General features: G+C 35.3%; 1 protein-coding gene across 1 annotated transcript; it reads right to left on the bottom strand.

The window, feature by feature from the left end:
* Positions 1–2,653: 2,653 nt before the first annotated feature.
* LOC116029791 (synaptotagmin-4-like) lies at positions 2,654–6,906 on the bottom strand. The gene is made up of 11 exons (XM_031271832.1): positions 6,802–6,906; positions 6,583–6,684; positions 6,114–6,164; positions 5,820–5,940; positions 5,520–5,641; positions 5,312–5,410; positions 4,918–4,998; positions 4,739–4,824; positions 4,442–4,667; positions 3,622–3,786; positions 2,654–3,043 (listed from the first exon to the last, which is right to left on the bottom strand). The coding sequence occupies exons 1-11, from the start codon at positions 6,904–6,906 to the stop codon at positions 2,654–2,656; spliced, it is 1,548 nt and encodes a 515-aa protein (XP_031127692.1).
* Positions 6,907–19,842: the final 12,936 nt, after the last annotated feature.

The raw sequence follows: 19,842 nt of genomic DNA on the forward strand, positions 1-19,842 counted from the left end.
GTCCCTCAATTAGAATAGGGAAATTATGTATATCATGATATATCATTACCTTGTATAGTTAGTATACTTTTGGTAGGTTAATTATTATATGTATTAGTAAATTAGTATAAATAGGTCCATTGTATATGAAGATGAACAACCAGTGCAATATATTGTATTCTATTATTTTAGTTATTGTTCTTAGCTTGGAGCTCTCACACGCTCGAAGTGTGAAATTGGAGTTGGCCGTGACTCGAATACTTGGAGTTGGTCGTGACTCGAATACGGTTAGGAGCAAGAAGCCTGCTCAGAGGTTTCTTCCGTTGCGTACTAAATTTCTATACGTAACAAATGTTCAATTAATTAATATTGTAATTCCATCAATAAACAACTAAAATTCAAAATATATTAATGAGTATCATTCTAAAGATCTCAATGAGATATTTTTAATAATATATTTTGTACTAATATTGATTTTATTTATACAAAAATATATTAAAAAAAAAAGAGTATAAATGATGATATAAAAATGAGTTAATACCCAAAATGGTCCTCCGACTATAGCGTAATACTCGATTTAGTCCCAAAGTATTTTTAGTACCCAATTTAGTCCTCTAACTTTTAAAATCACACCCAATTAAGTCTTCAGTTACAATTTTCATCTATTCACCGTTATTTTGAGGGAAAATAAGTCATTTAGTCCTCCAAACCCGTTTATTAGCGTCTCTGTTTCGGATCTTCGAATCAGATTGCAGAAACGACGGGTCGTAGAGGGGAACCCGTTTATTGGCGGTGGCGACGGAGTTGTAGAAGGGAACCACTGGGAGGCACTCGTCGCGGCGGCGGCGTTGTAGAAGGGAACCACCGGGAGGCACTCGTGGCGGCGGCGGAGTTGTAGAAGGGAACCACCGGGAGGCATTCGTGGCGGCGGGCGATCGGAAGTCGCGGTCGCAGGTGACGCGGAGGGCGGCGGCGTCGACCTTGCTCGAAGAACTCGCAGAGACCAGGGGATACTACTCTCAAGTCTCAATGGAGGAACAACAACATCACGCTACCACCTACGACATCGTAATCTTGGGAGCCTCTGGGTTTACCGGCAAATACGTTGTACGGGAGGCTCTCAAGTTCCTCAATGTACCTTCCTCTCCATTGAACTCCCTCGTTTTAGTAGGTCGATCCCCATCCAAAGTAGCCAAAGCTCTGCAATGGGCCTCCCATCCCAACCCACCGCCACAAATCCCCATCCTCACTGCCGACACCACCGACCCCTCTTCCCTTCGCCGGGTCGCCTCCCTCTGCAATTGGCTCTTTCCATCTCTACGACGAGCTCGTCGTGGCGGCTTGTGTTGATGTCGGCTGCGATTACCTAGATATCATCGGAGAAATGGAATTTGTAGAGAGAATGGAAGCGTCTTACCATGACAGGGCTGTCAAGAAGGGTTCTCTCATAAAAGGACGTTTTTGCCCCTCAAAATAACGGTGAATATATGGAAATTATAACGGATGACCTAATTGGGTGTGATTTTAAAAGTTAGAGGACTAAATTGGGTACTAAAAATACTTTGTGACTAAATCGAGTATTACGCTATAGTCGGAGGACCATTTTGAGTATTAACTCTATAAAAATTGATGTCATCTCATCATAATAATGAATTAAATAAATTTGTAATATTATAATAATAAATCATAATCCGTGCAACTGTGCAATATTAGTTGAACGTGGTTAATGGATATAATTTGTGCCTATCTCCCACTACAATACAAATTGGATAGGTTCGCACAAGCTTAACTTAGTGATTTAATAGACAATATATAAGAGAATAAGAATAAGAATACAAATTGGATGTGTGTTGCATTCTAGCTTTTATTTATTTAATTATTTTATTATTATTATTTTAAATTAGTGAATGTTGCGGAGAGAACAGACCCTTGTCTGAACTATGCATTGTACTTTGTTGAAGTTGTCACCCCATGTTTTTTTTAATACCTCTAACAAAGCAAAAATATGAAATCACATACTACAAAACATGACTTTTGGATGACAATGGAAGACTGCAATCACTATTTAAAGAGACTGTCATGGTCTCATGGATAAACTTGCTTTATAACTTTAGCTGATAAAGAATCAAAATAAGATAAACCAAGAATGCCAATAAATCATTCTATTGAATGTTTAACTTAGATCCTTGTACTTACCAAGCCAATAGTCTCACAGACTTGGCTAGAGTTTCCCCAAAGCACGGCTCCACCGAAATCAACAGTATTCTTGTAATGCCATACATTAAGAAGGGAATATTTTTCACATTATATAGTGGCAAAGGAATTCAAGATTATCTATCAAGATCTGTAATCTACAATGTGTGTACTGTAATCAAATTTTGTGAAGAAAGGGAAAGGATAAGAATGTATGTACATCATTATTTTTTAACAAGGCTATACAGACCAAAAACATCAAAAGCTTATGTTTCATCACTACCCTCCAGGTCGTCCTACTCATAATTAAGGTTTCCTTTAGACACCAAATTTGGTCCATGGACAACTAAACTGGCATCCCTCAAAACCCACCATAACAGGATTGATGTAAACTGAAATAAGATCAATCTAAACGCCTAGCAACGAACGGTAATCTGTCAAAAAGAATTGATGCGAAAGTCCAAGTCTAGAGCGTTATAGTCTAAACTAGCTTTGCATCACCACTACCACCACTACCACCACCGCCAGTTTCATGAGCAGAGTTCATTGACGGGGAATTGTCACGCCGGTGGCTCTTAGAATGGATGGAAATGGAATGCCCAGTAAATGTCCTACCAACAAACTTACCGGCTTTGCTAAGGCCACTGGTCACTGCTCCCTTCCCACTTCCAACGCCCGCACTGATGCCACTCCCCACAACCTCCGCTCCTGCACTGATGCCTGAACCAACAGTGGATGCTGCCCCATCAACGGCATCCCTTGCGCTCCCAATCGCACCTTCTTCTCTCAGCTTTTTTCTTGCTTCCAGGGTCTTATTCTCGTCCTCCACGGCAGCTAGCTGCTCTTGCTTGCTGAATTCGTGGTACAACACCTGACGTTGGGAATTCATGATCACCATATTGGAACAAGTATTTCCTAATTCACAAATGCGAATATACATATATACACATGCCCCCGAATTTATATATATATATATAGAATCGGGATCAAATGAGAACAACCCTAGGTGAGAACTGCGGATAAATCTGATCCGTCCATCTTCGGATGAACAAAGGCTGAAAATTAATGAAAAAGACACGGTGACATTTATGTAATTACGCATGGAAATGCTTGACATTGCATTTAGAAACTCTTGTGATGACATGGAGGAGGAAGGTGAGTAGAATCAGGTAGTGCCTTCCATGCACTCAAAGCATTTCCAAATTCATTGTCAAGCATTTCTAAATGCACAATCGTAATTACAGAAAATTACAGAAATGTCACGGCATTTTTTCCCCTTTTTCATTGATTTTTAGCCTTTGACCATCCTAGATAGAAGGATCAGATTTGTCCGCAGTTCTCATGTGAACTTGGTCTTATATATATATATAGGTAGTAATTAGTAGTACAGTAAGAAAAATCAAATGCCACTCTGATGGGCAGTTAAAACTACAGAGACCATGTATGTACCTTAATTGTAATGGTCCCTCTGTCCTTCTTGTCTTTGACTTTAAACATATCAAGTTTTGGCAGCAGTCTCAATTCAATTTGTTTGGAAGTCTCAGGTACCAGCTCATTTAGAGGTAATTTTGCAACACCCATTAGCTCATCTTGCCCAACATCTTCATCAAACACCTGTTCAAAGGGATTTTGATTGTTAATAATGCACCCTCACATAAAAACCCAACATACGGTATCAATCAAGGACCCACATTTTACCCATATTCTTAAAAAGAAGGCGAGTTTGGTGGTGCAACATGTGAAGTAAAATACTTCACCGTTGCTATTCTACTCAGCAAACTCATCGGTTTCTTGGTCAATTTCATACCAATACAAAATTGAACCAAACAAGGTAACCCCAACCAAGTTGGCTAAGGATACTTGTAATCACAAGGTCACGAGTTCGAATGCCAGCCTTCTTGGTTTGAGCAGGTTAGCTATGGGCAACCTAAGCTGGTTTACTTCCTTGTGGTCCTTTGCCGGCTAAGGTCACAAGGCGACATTTACCCAGTGCACACCATCAGGTAGTGGCTGCAGGTTTCCCTCGTCATCCCAAAATTTAACCAACATAGTAAGCCATAATTGCAGAGTGATAATTGGCTCCACCAGGAAGTCAAGGATTAAGCACAATGCTATACTCATCATAGACAAATCTTAAGCCAGCCATGTGACCTCTTTTACTTAGCAACAAGCACTAGCAAGGAACTTCCAACAGGCAACAATAAGAGCATTTAGTTCTTTGGGCAAAGTGGGATTTTGATTCCAACAAAGATGAGTGTATGATTCAAACCTCAAGGATAACAGCTTGTGTCTCCTTGTCTTCTGCAATCAACTCAAATGTCTCATTCCAAACAGGGTTAAGGTTGTCGTCGATAGTTTTTGTTTTAACCTTGAACAGTGAACGGATATATACAACTACATACGGATCAGATTTTCCGATCACTTCCCTGTTCTTTAAGTTACTTGCCCTGATTATCGTTATAGTAACCTTCGCCTGTGGCTTAAGCTCCAAATCACTGCATGAAATCAGAATAGTTTTAAGATGAAAGAAGAGATGAAACGAGGAAATTAGGAAAATAGGAGTTACCTTGTATCAACTGGTACACCGCCAATTGGAACAACAATCCTATGGGGCCATTGTAGTGTATCCGTGACAATAGAATTCACAGTATCCTATGGAACAATAATATTGTAGGTCAGTCTACCGGGCGAGCAGGGGGGATATCAAGCAAGAAATGCCTAAGCAGAGATCATATCGGAACTTACATCTATCATATCTGAAAGTCCAGGAATGGCGGTTAAACTTCCACCGACAGCCTTCAATACATAATCGATTCTTGGCTTTGGCTGATTGAACAGAGAAGGCATTTATTAGTTCCTTTTGTGACAGCATATGTTATAGGAGTTTAATTGCACCAAACACGTAGAACGTTTGAAAGAGTCGAATAATTAGAAATATTTTATATGAAATTGAAGAAATGGGCAAGTTATGTTAGAATCAAGAATGGGGAAAAACAAAACGGTGTCTCATCCCGAATATCTCTGACATCTACACCACACATAGGCAGTTCATAAGAACAAATCCCAGAAAATGGGGAATAAACAATATTGGCATTATGGATAACCCAAGCATCATCAGTTGTGTACCTAAAAAATATACCTCGGCAAGTAAAGCAACAACAACAGCAGATATGCAAGGAATTTCCTCAGCAAGTTGGAAGATAACACGAATAACTGTGAAGACTTGAAGGTCTTTCAACTGTCGCCAAATTAAAAGTGCGAACGATTAGCTCAGAATATAATGCTTTGCAAGTATAAAACTAAAAAGAAAACTAGGAGTAGATGAATGAGACACTCGAGCCACGGACCTGAATGGGTAAAGAAGCAACTAGTGCAGCTTCAACAGCTAGAATGATACTGGGATCTCCACCCCATCGGAAGTCAACATCCATAGTAATTTGACCCTTTTTAAGGCTCTGGACACGAATGCCTGTATGAATTTAGGAAGAAAAAATTGAAGCATGAGTTGCATCCTAACTAAAAGCTTAAGTTGATAGTTTGACCGGACATTTATGTTTATATATTATATATATGCTAGACAAGAAACAGAACATAATTTTCAGCCAAAAACTACACAACGAACACGACATTCTTCTGCTATCCACTACCTTCAATCTTTGGTGCCACATTTCCAAGGGACAGTTTGCTGAACTTCAAAGAAGTAATCCCGGGAGGGCGATATTCTTCTAACAAAGGTTCAACAGACTCTCTTATAACAGCCTCAGCCGCCTGCAGATAATCTCACGTCCAAACAATATATAATTGGTTTAGCGAATCACACAAGCAGAAACGCATAGTTCAACAACTGTTCAAACAAACGCCGCTAATCTAATTAAACATCACATGATAATAACAAACAGCGAAAATCGAATTGGATGAGAGACACAGGTAGGAACCCTTACATCAGCAACAAAGGGCCACAGCTTATTCAGTTGTTTGTTCAACCATTTCACCTGACAAAGTGAGACAACATGAGAGGCACAAACATAACATCAAAGAGGCAACTGTAACATACCATCATTGAAGTCAGTGTTATACTCCCCCATCCCATTCTATATGTCTGGTTCGGTTAACAAAAGTTATTTACAACTCATTTTTTCATAATATTAAGTTTAATATTAATATATAAAATTTATATACTTGGAAACTATATCAAAAATACTATTAAACCCAAAAAAATCAAATTTAAAAATAAAAAGAAATACTAAAGAAAATAAATACAGAAGAAACAATGAATAATAAACATGATAGGTAAAATGAGACAGATATACCGAACTAAACTTTACATAAGGAACCATGGCACTAAATATGATGACAAAAGTATTTAATGCACAAAATATAAGAATGCATGAACTAAAGGAGGAAGTCCACCTGCTCATAGACAGGGAATGATACCCATTCAGGAAAATTTTCACCGCAAATTTTCTTCAGATCATCCCTGTTTAGGCTGCCCATTAGTTTGACATCAACTGCCTGTCAAGAAAATTAAGACAAAAAATACAAGCAAATGAACCACGTTCGAAATGCTCAAATTTCTGGGAAACGACGAAAACAAAAACAAAAGAATAAGTTCGACATTAACAAACAAACCTTGGCGATACGTTTGGTGCTGCGGTATCTCATTACATGGCGCCAAATCGCCATCAACCCGATCCCGAACATAATGCCCAACATCATCCCCGAAACCAAACCCATCTTTGTTTGATAATGCCAGCCCCAAAAAACACATCAAGATTTAGAAAATTTGAGGATGTGTATATGCGCGCAAAATTGCACAGGCATGTCGGAAACGGATCATTTGAAAAGAAACAAAAGGGGAATCATAAATATAGACTCGAACGTTGTATACGTAGACTGATACTGCTACTTTAAACTCATTCACTTCCTTTTTTCCTCTTTGCAAATAAATGATGTCTGTTGGGATCTGAAATTCTGAATTCTGCTTCTGGCCAACGACGACAGAAGAGACCTTTTTTAGGGTGTGAACTGTCTCTTTCATTCTAATTTTTTATTCTATTTGTTTTTTTATTTTTTCTTTTATTTTTTTTAATACTATTGACTTACAATGTAATATCTGTCAATGTTATTTTTTTTATGGAGAGCCATGTTGGGAATAATTCTCGAAAACCCAAGAAAATAGACGAAATAGAAAATCCACAAAAAACAAAATAAAATTTCAGGAATTTAAACCTACAACAAAGGTTAGATAAACCTGGAAAATGGGGACGGAGATGAACGGATTTTGGGGTAGTTGTAAGCACGAGTCGAGTTGCCTCTGTCCTTAAAACCTTATTTACCGCCTCCTAGGGTGCTGGAGCGTTGCGGTCTAGGTTTCCCAGGATAAAACGTACTACGGTTCCTGCGTTTGAGCACACAAACTCGGAACCCGGCGAACGAGAACGTGGGATGAACACAGGTGGCTAGAACGAACGAAGAACAGAGTTTCGAGGTGGAAAACTGATTTTTGTATGTCACGTAAATGCTCCTGCTCAACCTGGAAATATATAGTGGAGGAAGAGATTAATGGCATTCAACATGGCATTTAAATTTGCATTGTAACCTCCTCTCCACCCTGGAAGCCACGAGACATCGCTCGTGAGAGAGGTTCGCCAGACATCAGCCTGCGAGAGGTCCACGAGACAAGGAGATTACTACGAGTTACCCGAGGTCCACGAGACAAGGAGATTACTACGAGTTACCCTGGAAGCCACGAGACATCGCTCGTGAGAGAGGTACACGAGACATCGTCCCGTGCGACCAGCTTCCTTCGAGTGATCGCATCTCTTGGGCGTAACTCGCCCGCTTCGAGACATCGCTTACCCTGCCCAGCCGCGAGACATCGATGTCTACTTTGAGAACCAATTTCTCATTCACCCATTATCCATTTTGAGTGTATAATATATCGATCTCTTCGTCTCACTACGAAGAATCCGAATCCACTTTGACCCGACCCAAATCGGATATGAACCCTACATATATTTATACCACAAAATGGCCACTTAAAATGTCATTTATGTCATTTTTCCAACAATCCCCCACATGAATGAAAATTGTTTTCGGGGTATTTTTGAAAAACGGAAACAACTGTGTTCAACGGTTGATTCCTGCATAGTAGAGGTAGGTTTAACCCTTTGAACCTTGCCTTGTGAGATCTGTATACCCTACTGGCTGTACGGTAGAACGCGATGTCTTTGAACCGACTGCCATTTGTGTAGACATTGACAAATCTCACACAGGAACCATTCAACCACGTCCTGTTCTCATGACTGTGCCCATTTTGGTCGTGGGACACCTGCCTGGTTCTGCAAGAGTTTCTAAAGAATTGAGCCCTGTTCAATTCTCCTTTGAAGCGACCCACACTTCTCTCGCACATAGGTGATTCTTTCTCGAGTTTCTCGGAACTCAACACATGTCCATTTGACATTGCATACACATCATATGTCAGATGACAATCGAATCATTAAAGCACTAGTGTGCTAGCCTCGATCGGGAGTCACTGTTTTAACAAGGAGTGGTAGGGGTCGGGGACCCCCATAGTGACGCACTCATTCCATAATTTAGTTGTCCCATTGAACCTAGGTGCCAGCTAGTTTGGGTATCCACTAAGGAATTTTGGTGTACCAAGGGCTTTAGACCCATTATATTCCTCGTATCAATTTCTCAACAACCAAAGGTTACTCTTTAGGTTAGCGGCCGCTACGTTGTCCTTTGACCTTATAGTCAACAGAGACAACTCCCGTTGCGAGAAATTGTTTAATGGTATTATGTCTACGACTTATAAGTCTAGACTACCATGCAACTCCATACTCAACCAATTTTGCTTGACTATCGCAAAGCAACAACATTGGAGGTATGAGTTTATCGAACTCGGGAACATTCTCAACAAGAATGACATTTCCATTCAACCTCTCGAGACACATGTGTCCTAAGGCTTTATGCGTAGATTCCATTAAGATCTAGCTATCACGAGAATTTCCACTTTTGACTGACTAACCCGGCTCACATCAACCATGTAGCCTCTCATGGACTTAGGGATGGCAATGTGCCCCGTCCCCGCCGGGGATCCCCGTCCCCGTCTAAAACTGGGACGGGGATAGGGAAAAATTTCGGGGATCGGGGACGGGGATGGGAAATTTTTCAATTCCCCGCCGGGGACGGGGACGGGGACGGGGATACCCCTCCCCGCCCCGCCCCGTCCCCGAATAATTATTAATATATATATATATATATATATATATAATTAAAATCATTGTTTTTAAAATTATAATTACACTAATTATTTAATATGTTGACTAAGAATTGACGAGGGAAGGGGAATCCCCGTCCCCGCCAAATTCCCCGCGGGGGCGGGGATGGGGACTATTTTCCATTCCCCGCCGGGGATGGGGACGGGGATGAGGATGGGGTCGGGGTTTCGGGGACGGGGACGGGGAGTATACTCCCCGCCCCCGCCCCGCCCCGTTGCCATCCCTACATGGACTTAATGTCCTTTTGATATCCGGACAAGATGCCATACTTTCCAAGTACGGTTTGGATATCGCACGTAGTGCAGTCTAAAATCATAAGTATGCCATAGATATCTCATAATTTTTTCACTATTTCCTTCTAGTGCGTAGCACTAGGGTTACTCATATCACTACAGAGTTTATAAACCGCAAGGCAATATTTGGTCAACCACAACCCATTAGATACAATTGAACTTACCAAAAATCGGAGTGCATTCTCCTCGAGAAGTACAATCTTTGTGATTTTCGGATAGTTAGTATCTAACGTTGTTCAAGCCACTTGATTATCATCCTTTTGCAAGGAATTAATCAACATTATGAGATTGGCTTCACACGAGACCATCAAGTCCTCTCACGATTTTCAATCCCGAAGATTTAAATCTTCCAATTCATATCTTTCACGTCAAATTTTCAATTTAACATAATCCTGTTAACTTGATCACTCGATCGTTTCTACCCACGATGAGTTTATCGTGTATAAACGCATAGCAACGTCACCGTCTATCGTATACCATACATAGACATTTGTTACTTTGTTTATACTAAACTCGTTGGTTTATCATTGTAAGAGCAAAACATCACATGCCAATATTTCAGGCTTATTGTTTTACCATACAAGGATTTTACCAAACTACCCACTTTCTTTCATAGCGAGGAACCAACAGAACCCTTAGGTCGTTCATTGTCTATAAAGATAGTGGTTTTCACATCCACTTGATGAACTTCAAAATCCCACACCGTGGTTAAGGCAAGTGTCATCCTTATGGATTATTATTCTCAATACGAGAGAATACACATTAAAGTAACCAAGGTACTCGCAAGTAATCTTCAATTACAGGCATGCCCTTATACTTCAATGAAATTAAATTAACCGATTATATCTTCCGGCCAATGATCCACTAAGGATCCAAAGGTTTTACAATCCGGAAGAAGAACAACCAGTTCCGAAGTATGATTCTCTAAGACAGAATCTACTTCACTTTATAGCCTCTTTTTGGTACAAAACCAATTTGCACCCTACAAACCAGTCCACCACTAATCAGGAGATTAATTCTTAAAATTTGTATTGGACTTAACATGAAGTTAATTCCGTAATGTTCAGATTTATTCCCTGAATAGCCTGACCGGTCACGAGAGGTGACTTCATCCAATCACGAGAGGTAAACTTAATTTACTTTTTATGGACATCCGTAGAAAACACAATTTCTACATCCATTCGAGGCTTTATTTTCTAACAAACCGTGTTAGAAAACCTGATCCATTTTCTAGTAAACAAGTTAGACTATGCATATCGCATTCTAACAAGTACATCAGAAAAATCGGATCACATGATTTTACAATCCTTACCAAATCCATTCCATTTCCTAGTTAAAAAGTTAGATTGTGTTCATCACATTCTAATATGTAAGTCAGAAAATCTAGATTACAGGATTTTTCAAATCATTACTCACTTGCTACGTCTAGCTTTGAGTTCAGGTTTTAGGTCCTTCAATTGACCTTCTCAGAATAACATCTCCATAGAACGATGAAATTCTGTTTCGTTATGTTCTTACGTACGTCCGCTCGAGACATGAACTTTAGTACTAAGAGCAAAACACATTTGGCAAGCCGCCCCCACATTTCAAGTATCAATAGGATAGCTCAAATCTATCCACACTCGTAAGGAACCTTATCGAGTTGCTTTGTAGGGAACCTTCGTTAAAAATGTTTTTGCTTGTCCAAAAGACAATTGCCTCACCCCCACATTCTTGGGGTAGGCCCGAACATATCAACGTATTGATAATTGTTATATAAAAGAGTACACTGTTAGTTGTTTACCATAATCTCAACTGTGTAGTAATATATTACTAATTTTATCTGTTCATAAAGTGTGATTTTTGCTCATATCATTGCTCATGCCCTCATGAAGTTCCCACCTCAATTGTTTCATTTTTATATATTTATCTATTTGTTTGTTTTGATATGAACTAATTTAATCATAATATATATTTTTGTTGTTTGATTTTTATATATTTATCTATTTGTTTGTTTGATTATTTATAATTTAACCTTTAATTTTATTATTTAAATATTTAATATAAAAATATTATCCGTGCATCGCACGGGTAATTTACTAGTATATATAATGGAAATGGAGATTATTTATAGGGAATAACAGAATCAGTCATTAAATAAACAACCAGAAAAGCTATGTGAGGGTTTTCAAAAAAAAAAAAAAGAAGCTATGTGAGTTGTTACAATATAAGGGTTTGGTTTCAGCAAATTCCATGATTATTTATACACATTAATAATTATTTTCATAAGAGTAACTACGTACCCTTCCTAAATATTAATAATTATTTTCATAAGAGTAACTACGTACCCTTCCTAAAAATTTTATTATCAATTTTCTCTTTCGATGTGACAAAATCTGATTGGATTATGTAGAGTCAAGCAATTCATGCTACCTAATAAATATAAATCATATTTCTAAAATAAATTGGAACATTTCTAAAAGCCAATGCGAATGTGTGAACTTTATGGGGGAAAACCGAAGACTATATAAAGTTTGAGGACGAAAGCGCACGAATAATACTCGTGACGCTTCCTTTCCCATTTTCCCCAACTTTCTCAGTTTCTCCTAACTCACAAACAATGGCTGTAGAACAAGCGAACCAGAAAATCTATTGTGCAAAAAGCATTCTGGAATACAAGTTTTCATTTAGATTCTTACATATATGGTATTACAGTCCCTCCCATGTCCTGGACATGCTTAATTTTGCTATATTTGCCCATCAAAAACAAAAAAAAAAAAATTCAGAATTGTTGTATATGATAGAAATGTCATCTCCCAGAAAGACAAACAACCAAGCAAACTACCAAGACTACACTCTCTTCTTCAACGATGGCAGGCAATTCGTCAGAGATTGCGACATATAGACTTTATCTTTGGCTATGGTTCTGTCGTCATTCAAAATAGCAATATATAAGCCCAAATTCCAGGTGGTAACAAAATCAACGTAATGACCCATTACGTTGATTTTGTTACCACCTATGTTTCGAGCTTATATATTGCTGGTTTGAATGACGACAAAACCGTGGCCAAGATGAAGCCTATATGTCGTATTCTCTGTAGAATTGCCTGTCATCGGTGAAGAAGAGAGTGTCTTAATTGGTAGATTGCCTGGTTGTTTACCTGCCCGGCGGTGTTTCTATTGTTATTCCCTTCTCCATAAATCCATTTTCAACCACACAACATATAAAATTGTATTAGTTTTTTCTTTAAAAATCATTTATTACCAACAAAATTCTAAAGTTCCTAAAAACAATTTATTAGGCTTACCTTACCAACGGTGCCACTATCAAAGGTGCAGTGGTGCTGCAGCCGCCGAAAGCTTGGGTATATATTGATGTTCTGACGCTGCCTTAGCCAAGCCCTCAAAGCTATATATATATATATATATATATATATATATATATATATATATATATAAAAGATGAAGAGAGTGTGGAAGATGGAAGATAGGTCATTAATTCCGTGTGGTTGGACGATGGCCGGATGGTAAGTCATGGCATCCTCACCTTCATTCCATGCAAATTGGAAGATCAAGACCGAGTCAGAAATTTCTTCTCGGACGAAAAATAAAACACATAAAAAATTTATAAAAATATTCATAACAAAATAGAAAATATAATTAATTTGATAAAATAATTCAAATAGAAAGCACATCTAACATCTATTATACTCATAAGAGTCAAAGAGAGTTAGGCCTAAAATGGGTAGAAAAATGGCGGTCAAATTATTTAATCAAATAGGTGGTTCAGATTGCTTAGATTTATATTTTTCCTTGAGATTTCTTAATTTATCCTTAATTATATGATTATCTGTTAAGTTTTCCGTTAAATATTCTGTTAGTATTATGTTAATTTTTAACTTACCCATTAATTTCTATAATAAAGGTCTTAGGTTCGAACCTCATCCCAATCAAATTTGGCATAATTAATTTCTATAATAAAGGTCTTAGGTTCCTCACTCTATTTTACTCTTATTAAATTAAAAATAAATTAGTAGCTACAACAAAAAATGATACATATGTATTTCTTTAATTTAGAATTATGTATCTACAATACCTTTATTTGAAAAAATTATTCATTATCAAAAAATTAAATTAAATAAGAGAAATAATTTCATTAGTTATATTCTCTTTATTTTCTCGCATGCAAAGATTTTTTACATTCAAATTTATCAATTGACTAGTTTTATACGCGCATTACGCGAATGTGTTAATGCCCAATGTTTATATTTAAATAAATATTTGAATGTATATCAATACAAGATTATATAGGAGAAGTTTATACATGTGTAATTGAATGTCGAATTTTTTTATTTAAATATCTAACTCAAAGTATATGAATCTAAGATAATATAGAAAATTCATTATAATTATTACTAAAATAAATGTTTGCAACCTTGTAAAATCGATTGTCTAAATATTTGATCTAAAAATGATAGTCTAAATAAATACTACGTTTAATTTGAATTTTTCTAAGTGTTCTTAATTCTCTTTTGAGTAACATTGTCATTGTCTTCATTTTTACTATTTGTTCTCTTCCTTTTTGTTGGTAGTGTGTTATTTGCAATACGGTTATTGTTGGTAGCATAGATGACAGCGTCATGCAATGAGATTATGATATAGGAGCTATGGACTTTCCTTGGAGTGTTCTGCTTGGGGTTCATTTGGTTCAACCATTATTGTTGAATGAGTTATTGTCGATAAAAAAAATCCCTAGTTTAAAAAAAAAGATTAAATAAATTAATAAAATTTTGAAAATCTAAAATATTATGTATTCCAAAGATATTAAAAGGTAGTTTATCATTTCAATTTGCTGGGTAATGGGTTATTTAAGTATTTTCATTTTCAACAAATCCCCAAGTAGTTAATATGATTGATTTCAAAGTATTCTTTTTTATTTTTTTCATGGTATTAAAGAAATACATATGTATCATTTTTTGGTTAACTACTAATTTATTTAATTAATTCAATAAGAGTAAAATAGAGTGATTCTGCTTCAATTTGTTGGGTTATTATTTGAGTACTCTCTTTGGCAACCAATCCCCAAGTAATTAATATAATTAATTTCGAATTATTTTAATTTTTTTTCATAGTATTAATAAAATACTTGGTAAATAAATATATAACATTAATTTGTACTATAACTTTGATATTTAATAACAAGATATTGTAAAAATAAAATAATGGACAATGTAATGAATATCAATTGATAAATTTGAATGTAAAGAATCTTTGCATGAGAGAAAATAAAGACAATATAACTAATGAAATTATTTCTCTTATTTAATTTAATTTTTTGATAATGAATGATTTTTTCAAATAAAGGTATTGTAGACATATAATTCTAAATTAAAGAAATACATATGCATCATTTTTTGTTGTAGCTACTAATTTATTTAATTTAATAAGAGTAAAATAGAGTGAGAAACTTAATTATGTCAAATTTGATTGAGATGAGGTTCGAACCTAAGACCTTTCTTATATAAATTAATGGGTAAGTTAAAAGTTAACGGAATATTAACGGAGAAGAGAATATTTAACGGAAAACTTAACGGATAATCATAAAAGTAAGGTTAAATTAGGTAATCTCTATTAATAATATTAATCTGAATTATCTTAACCATCTATTTGATTAAATAATTCATCTGAACCATCCATTTGATTAAATAATTTGACCGCCATTTTTTCTACCCATTTTGGGCCTAACTCTCTTTGGCTTTACATTGTCCATTATCTTATTTTTACAATATCTTGTAATTAAATATCAAAGTTATAATACAAAATAATGTTATATATTTATTTACCAAGTATTTTATTAATACCATGAAAAGGAATTTAAAAAAAATTTGAAACTAATTATATTAACTACTTGGGGGATTGGTTGACAAAGAGAGTACTCAAATAACCCAACAAATTCAAGCGCGATCACTCTATTTTACTCTTATTGAATTAAATAAATTAATAGTTACAACAAAAAATGATACATATGCATTTCTTTAATTTAGAATTATGTATCTACAATGCCTTTATTTAAAAAAAAATATTCATTATCAATAAATTAAATAAGAAAAAATAATTTCATTAGTTATATTGTTTTTATTTTCTCTAATGCAAAGATTCTGTACATTCAAATTCATCAATTGATATTCATTACATTGTCCATTATTATCTTTTTACACTATCTTGTAATTAAATATCAAAGTTATAATACAAAATTATGTTATATATTTATTTACCAAGTATTTTATTAATACCATGAAAAAAATAAAAAAGAATAGTTTGAAACCAATCATATTAACTACTTGGAGGATTTGTTAAGTTGACAATGAAAGTACTCAAATAACACATTACCGAACAATTGAAGCTAGAAACTACCTTTTAATATCTTTGGAATACATCATATTTAAAATTTTCAAATTTTTACTAATTTATTTAATCTTTTTTCTTAAACTATGGATTTCTTTATCCACAATAACTCATTCAACAATAATGGTTGAACCAAATGAACCTCGAGCAGAACACCTCAAGGAAAGTCCGATCCATAGCTCCTATATCATAATCTCATTGCATGACGTTGTCATCTATGCTACCAACAGTAACCCAATTACAAATAACACTATACCAACAAAAAGGAAGAGGATAAATAATAAAGATGAAGACAATGACAATGTTATTAAAAGAGAATTAAGAATACTTAGAAAAATTCAAACCAAAAGTAGTACTCCGTATTTATTTAGATTATCATTTTTAGACCAAGTATTTTTTTTTTTAGTACTACTGACTCTGTTACAATGCAGTATCTGTCCATAGCTACTTTCTCAACCTATCCTATTGAAGCACAAAGAGTCAACAATTGCCTCCACTTAGGCTCTCCCATCATCCATGTGGGAGTGTAAACCGGGACACCGGGTGCCACTAGACCACAAGGTTAGACCAAGTATTTAGACTATCGATTTTACAAAGTTGCAAACATTTATTTTAGTAACAATTATAATGAATTTCCTATATTATCTTGGATTCATATACTTTGAGTTACATATTTAAATAAACAAATTCGACATGCAATTACCTATGTATAAACTTCTCCTATATAATCTTGCATTGATATACTTTCAAATATTTATTTAAATATAAACATTGGGCATTAACTCATTCGTGCAATGCACGTGTAAAAATAGTCAATTAATAAGTTTGATTGCACCCTATTAGAGTGATAGAATATAATAGTCATTGCACTTGTATTTATCTTTACTTCTATTATTTTTTGCATTTGTTTATATCCGAGTTAATATCTAATTTAGTAATAGACTATAGTGATTTTTCTCGATTTAGTCTTAAACGACTTTTAATGATTAATTAAGTCATCAATTTTGATGGTTTTATTCAATTGAGTCATCTGTTAAGATAGCTTGGTAATTTCACAACTATTAATACTCAATTTAGTCATCGACTATAGTAGTTTTACACTTTTACCTAAACCCAATATGATAGCTTAAGTGGCAAGTGAGCTCTCTTTGTGGGAAAGAATTTCGGGAGAACCCATGTTCGATTCTCGATTCCCCCTGAGCTAACTCTCGAAGCGAACGCGGATGAACCCGGACCGTTAATCAAGAAACCTATAAGTGTGTAACAGAATCTCATCAATGGGTCGTTGTTCATTGAAATGTCTAGCCGGAGCTTGATGAACAAAAAGAGAGTGAATTTCTAAACTATATGAAAATTGAGCAATTGATTAGATAATTATTGAATGACTCTAAATCTTGTGTATCCTATTCTTCCATTCTCTATATGCTTTTACTTTAATTTATATTGCAAGCATATAATCACAAACTGCATACACAAACATGTCTTGCATGAATTGGTTAATGTTTTAACTTTGCAAATTAAATTGCACACTTACATATATTCTCATGCATGGCCCCATTTTTTTTTAATACTATTTACTTTGTTACAATATAGTATATGTTCATATATACTTTTGCATTTTTAGTCCCACGACTATAGCGACACTTGTAGGATTGGTCCACGACTTTCAAACTTTGCAATTTTGGTCCATGACTATTGTTTTTGTTGCGAAAATGGTCCTTCCGGCGCCGGAAAACAAAAACCTGCAGATTTTCAGGCAATTTTTCACCGGGAAAAAAAAATCGACATATTTTCCGTCAATTTCTCGTCGGAAAAAAAATTCCCCTTTCAAGTAGGATTGAAATTAACATTTCTAAAAAATTAATTTAGTTTACTTTTTATTCAAAATTGACATTTCTAAAAAATTTCCCTTTGTGTTGACAGATGTTACTAATGGGTAAAATTATTCAAATATTATTTTACTTTTTAGTTTAAATTTAATCTTAATAATATTATTTTTTGTTGATCTTGAATTTGTATTAATAATTTTGAATTTGTACTTAATTGGCTAAAAAGTAAATATAATTTAAATTTAAACGAAAAAGTAAAAATAATTTTGAATTTATATTTAATTTACTATGATTAACTTGGCTACGTATGCTTTTAAAAATGAATTTGTTTTAACTTTAATTAGTTTACCAAAATAAAAAATAATTAAATTGACTATGTATGTTTTTAGAAATGAATTTTTTTTAACTTAAATTAATTGTTTAGAAATGTCAATTTTAATCCTATTTGAAAGGAGAATTTTTTTGCGGCGAGAAGTTGACGAAAAATATGTCGATTTTTTTTTCGGCGAAAAATTGCCGGAAAATCCGTCGGTTTTTGTTTTCCGGCGCCAGAAGGACCATTTTTACAACAAAAACAATAGTCATGGACCAAAATCGCAAAGTTTGAAAGTCATGGACCAATCCTACAAGTGCCATTATAGTCGTGGGACTAAAAATGCAAAAAAAAAACTCATTTCTCAACCTACTGAAACACAAAGAGCCGACGCCCCCATTAGAGATCGAACCTGTGACCTCTCACTTGGGCCATATAATCTCATGCATGGCCCCATTTAGTTACCTATAACATAATTGAGGGAAAGGGCTAAATAGGCCCTCCAACTTTACACGAAAGTGTAATTGACCCTCTAAATTTTTAAAAAGTACAATTAAACATTCCAACTTAGTAACTGTCACAATTTGCCGTTGACCATCATTGACCGCAGTAAACTGTCATTAATAGTAATAATTGAAAAAAAAAATCAGCTGCCGTTGTTTGACCAGATCTGGTCACCTTCTCTCGCTGGTCGTCTTCTCCACTCGAGAAGACGACTGGTCTGGTCGCCTTCTGTAGGTGAGGCGACCACAATGGTCCCCTCTCTAGGGGAGAAGGCGACCCATATGTGGTCCCCTTATGCTCGAATGAGGCAGGCGGCCGGCGACAGTCGCCGGAACTTTCAGAATCTGAAATAACCTGCAAGTGACCTGTTATTGGAGGTCATTAATCAATTTAGGATTTCAATGCATCAAAATAGCTAGTTGGAGTGTTTAATAGAACTTTTTAAAAATTTAGAGAGCTAATTTCACTTTTGTGTAAAGTTAATAAACCTATTTAACATGAGGGTAACTAGATTAATAGTGAGTTTATTACCGAAATGGTTCCTCGACTATTGTGAAATTACCAATTTGGTCATCGATAATTTTTCTTGCCCAATTAAATCCTCAGACTTTGAAAATTTTAACCATTTTGGTCCATTTATTTTACCGTTTGATATTCGTTAAATTGAGACCAAATTGGTAATTTCGTTATAATCAATCGACCATTTCAGTCAATAATTAATTACCGAAATGGTCCCTCGACTATAGCAAAATTACCAATTTGATCCCAATTTAATGGTTGTTTAACACCAAAATAAATAGAGGATCAAAATGGTTAAATTTTTCAAAGTCTAAGAACTTAATTGGACAAGAAAAATTATCGAGGATCAAATTGGTAATTTCACAATACTCGAGAACCATTTCGGTAATAAACTCATTAATAGTGCATGATTAAGCTCCGTTCAATTTACAAATAAATTGTAATATAAATGTATTTATAAGTTTGCCCTATAAAGATATATACTATCCTATATTAAGTTGAAGTAAATTCAATTTTATACACTAAGCTAATTTCTTAAACCA

Source organism: Ipomoea triloba, chromosome 9 (assembly GCF_003576645.1).
Source record: "Ipomoea triloba cultivar NCNSP0323 chromosome 9, ASM357664v1".
In the NCBI taxonomy this organism is placed as follows: domain Eukaryota; kingdom Viridiplantae; phylum Streptophyta; class Magnoliopsida; order Solanales; family Convolvulaceae; genus Ipomoea; species Ipomoea triloba.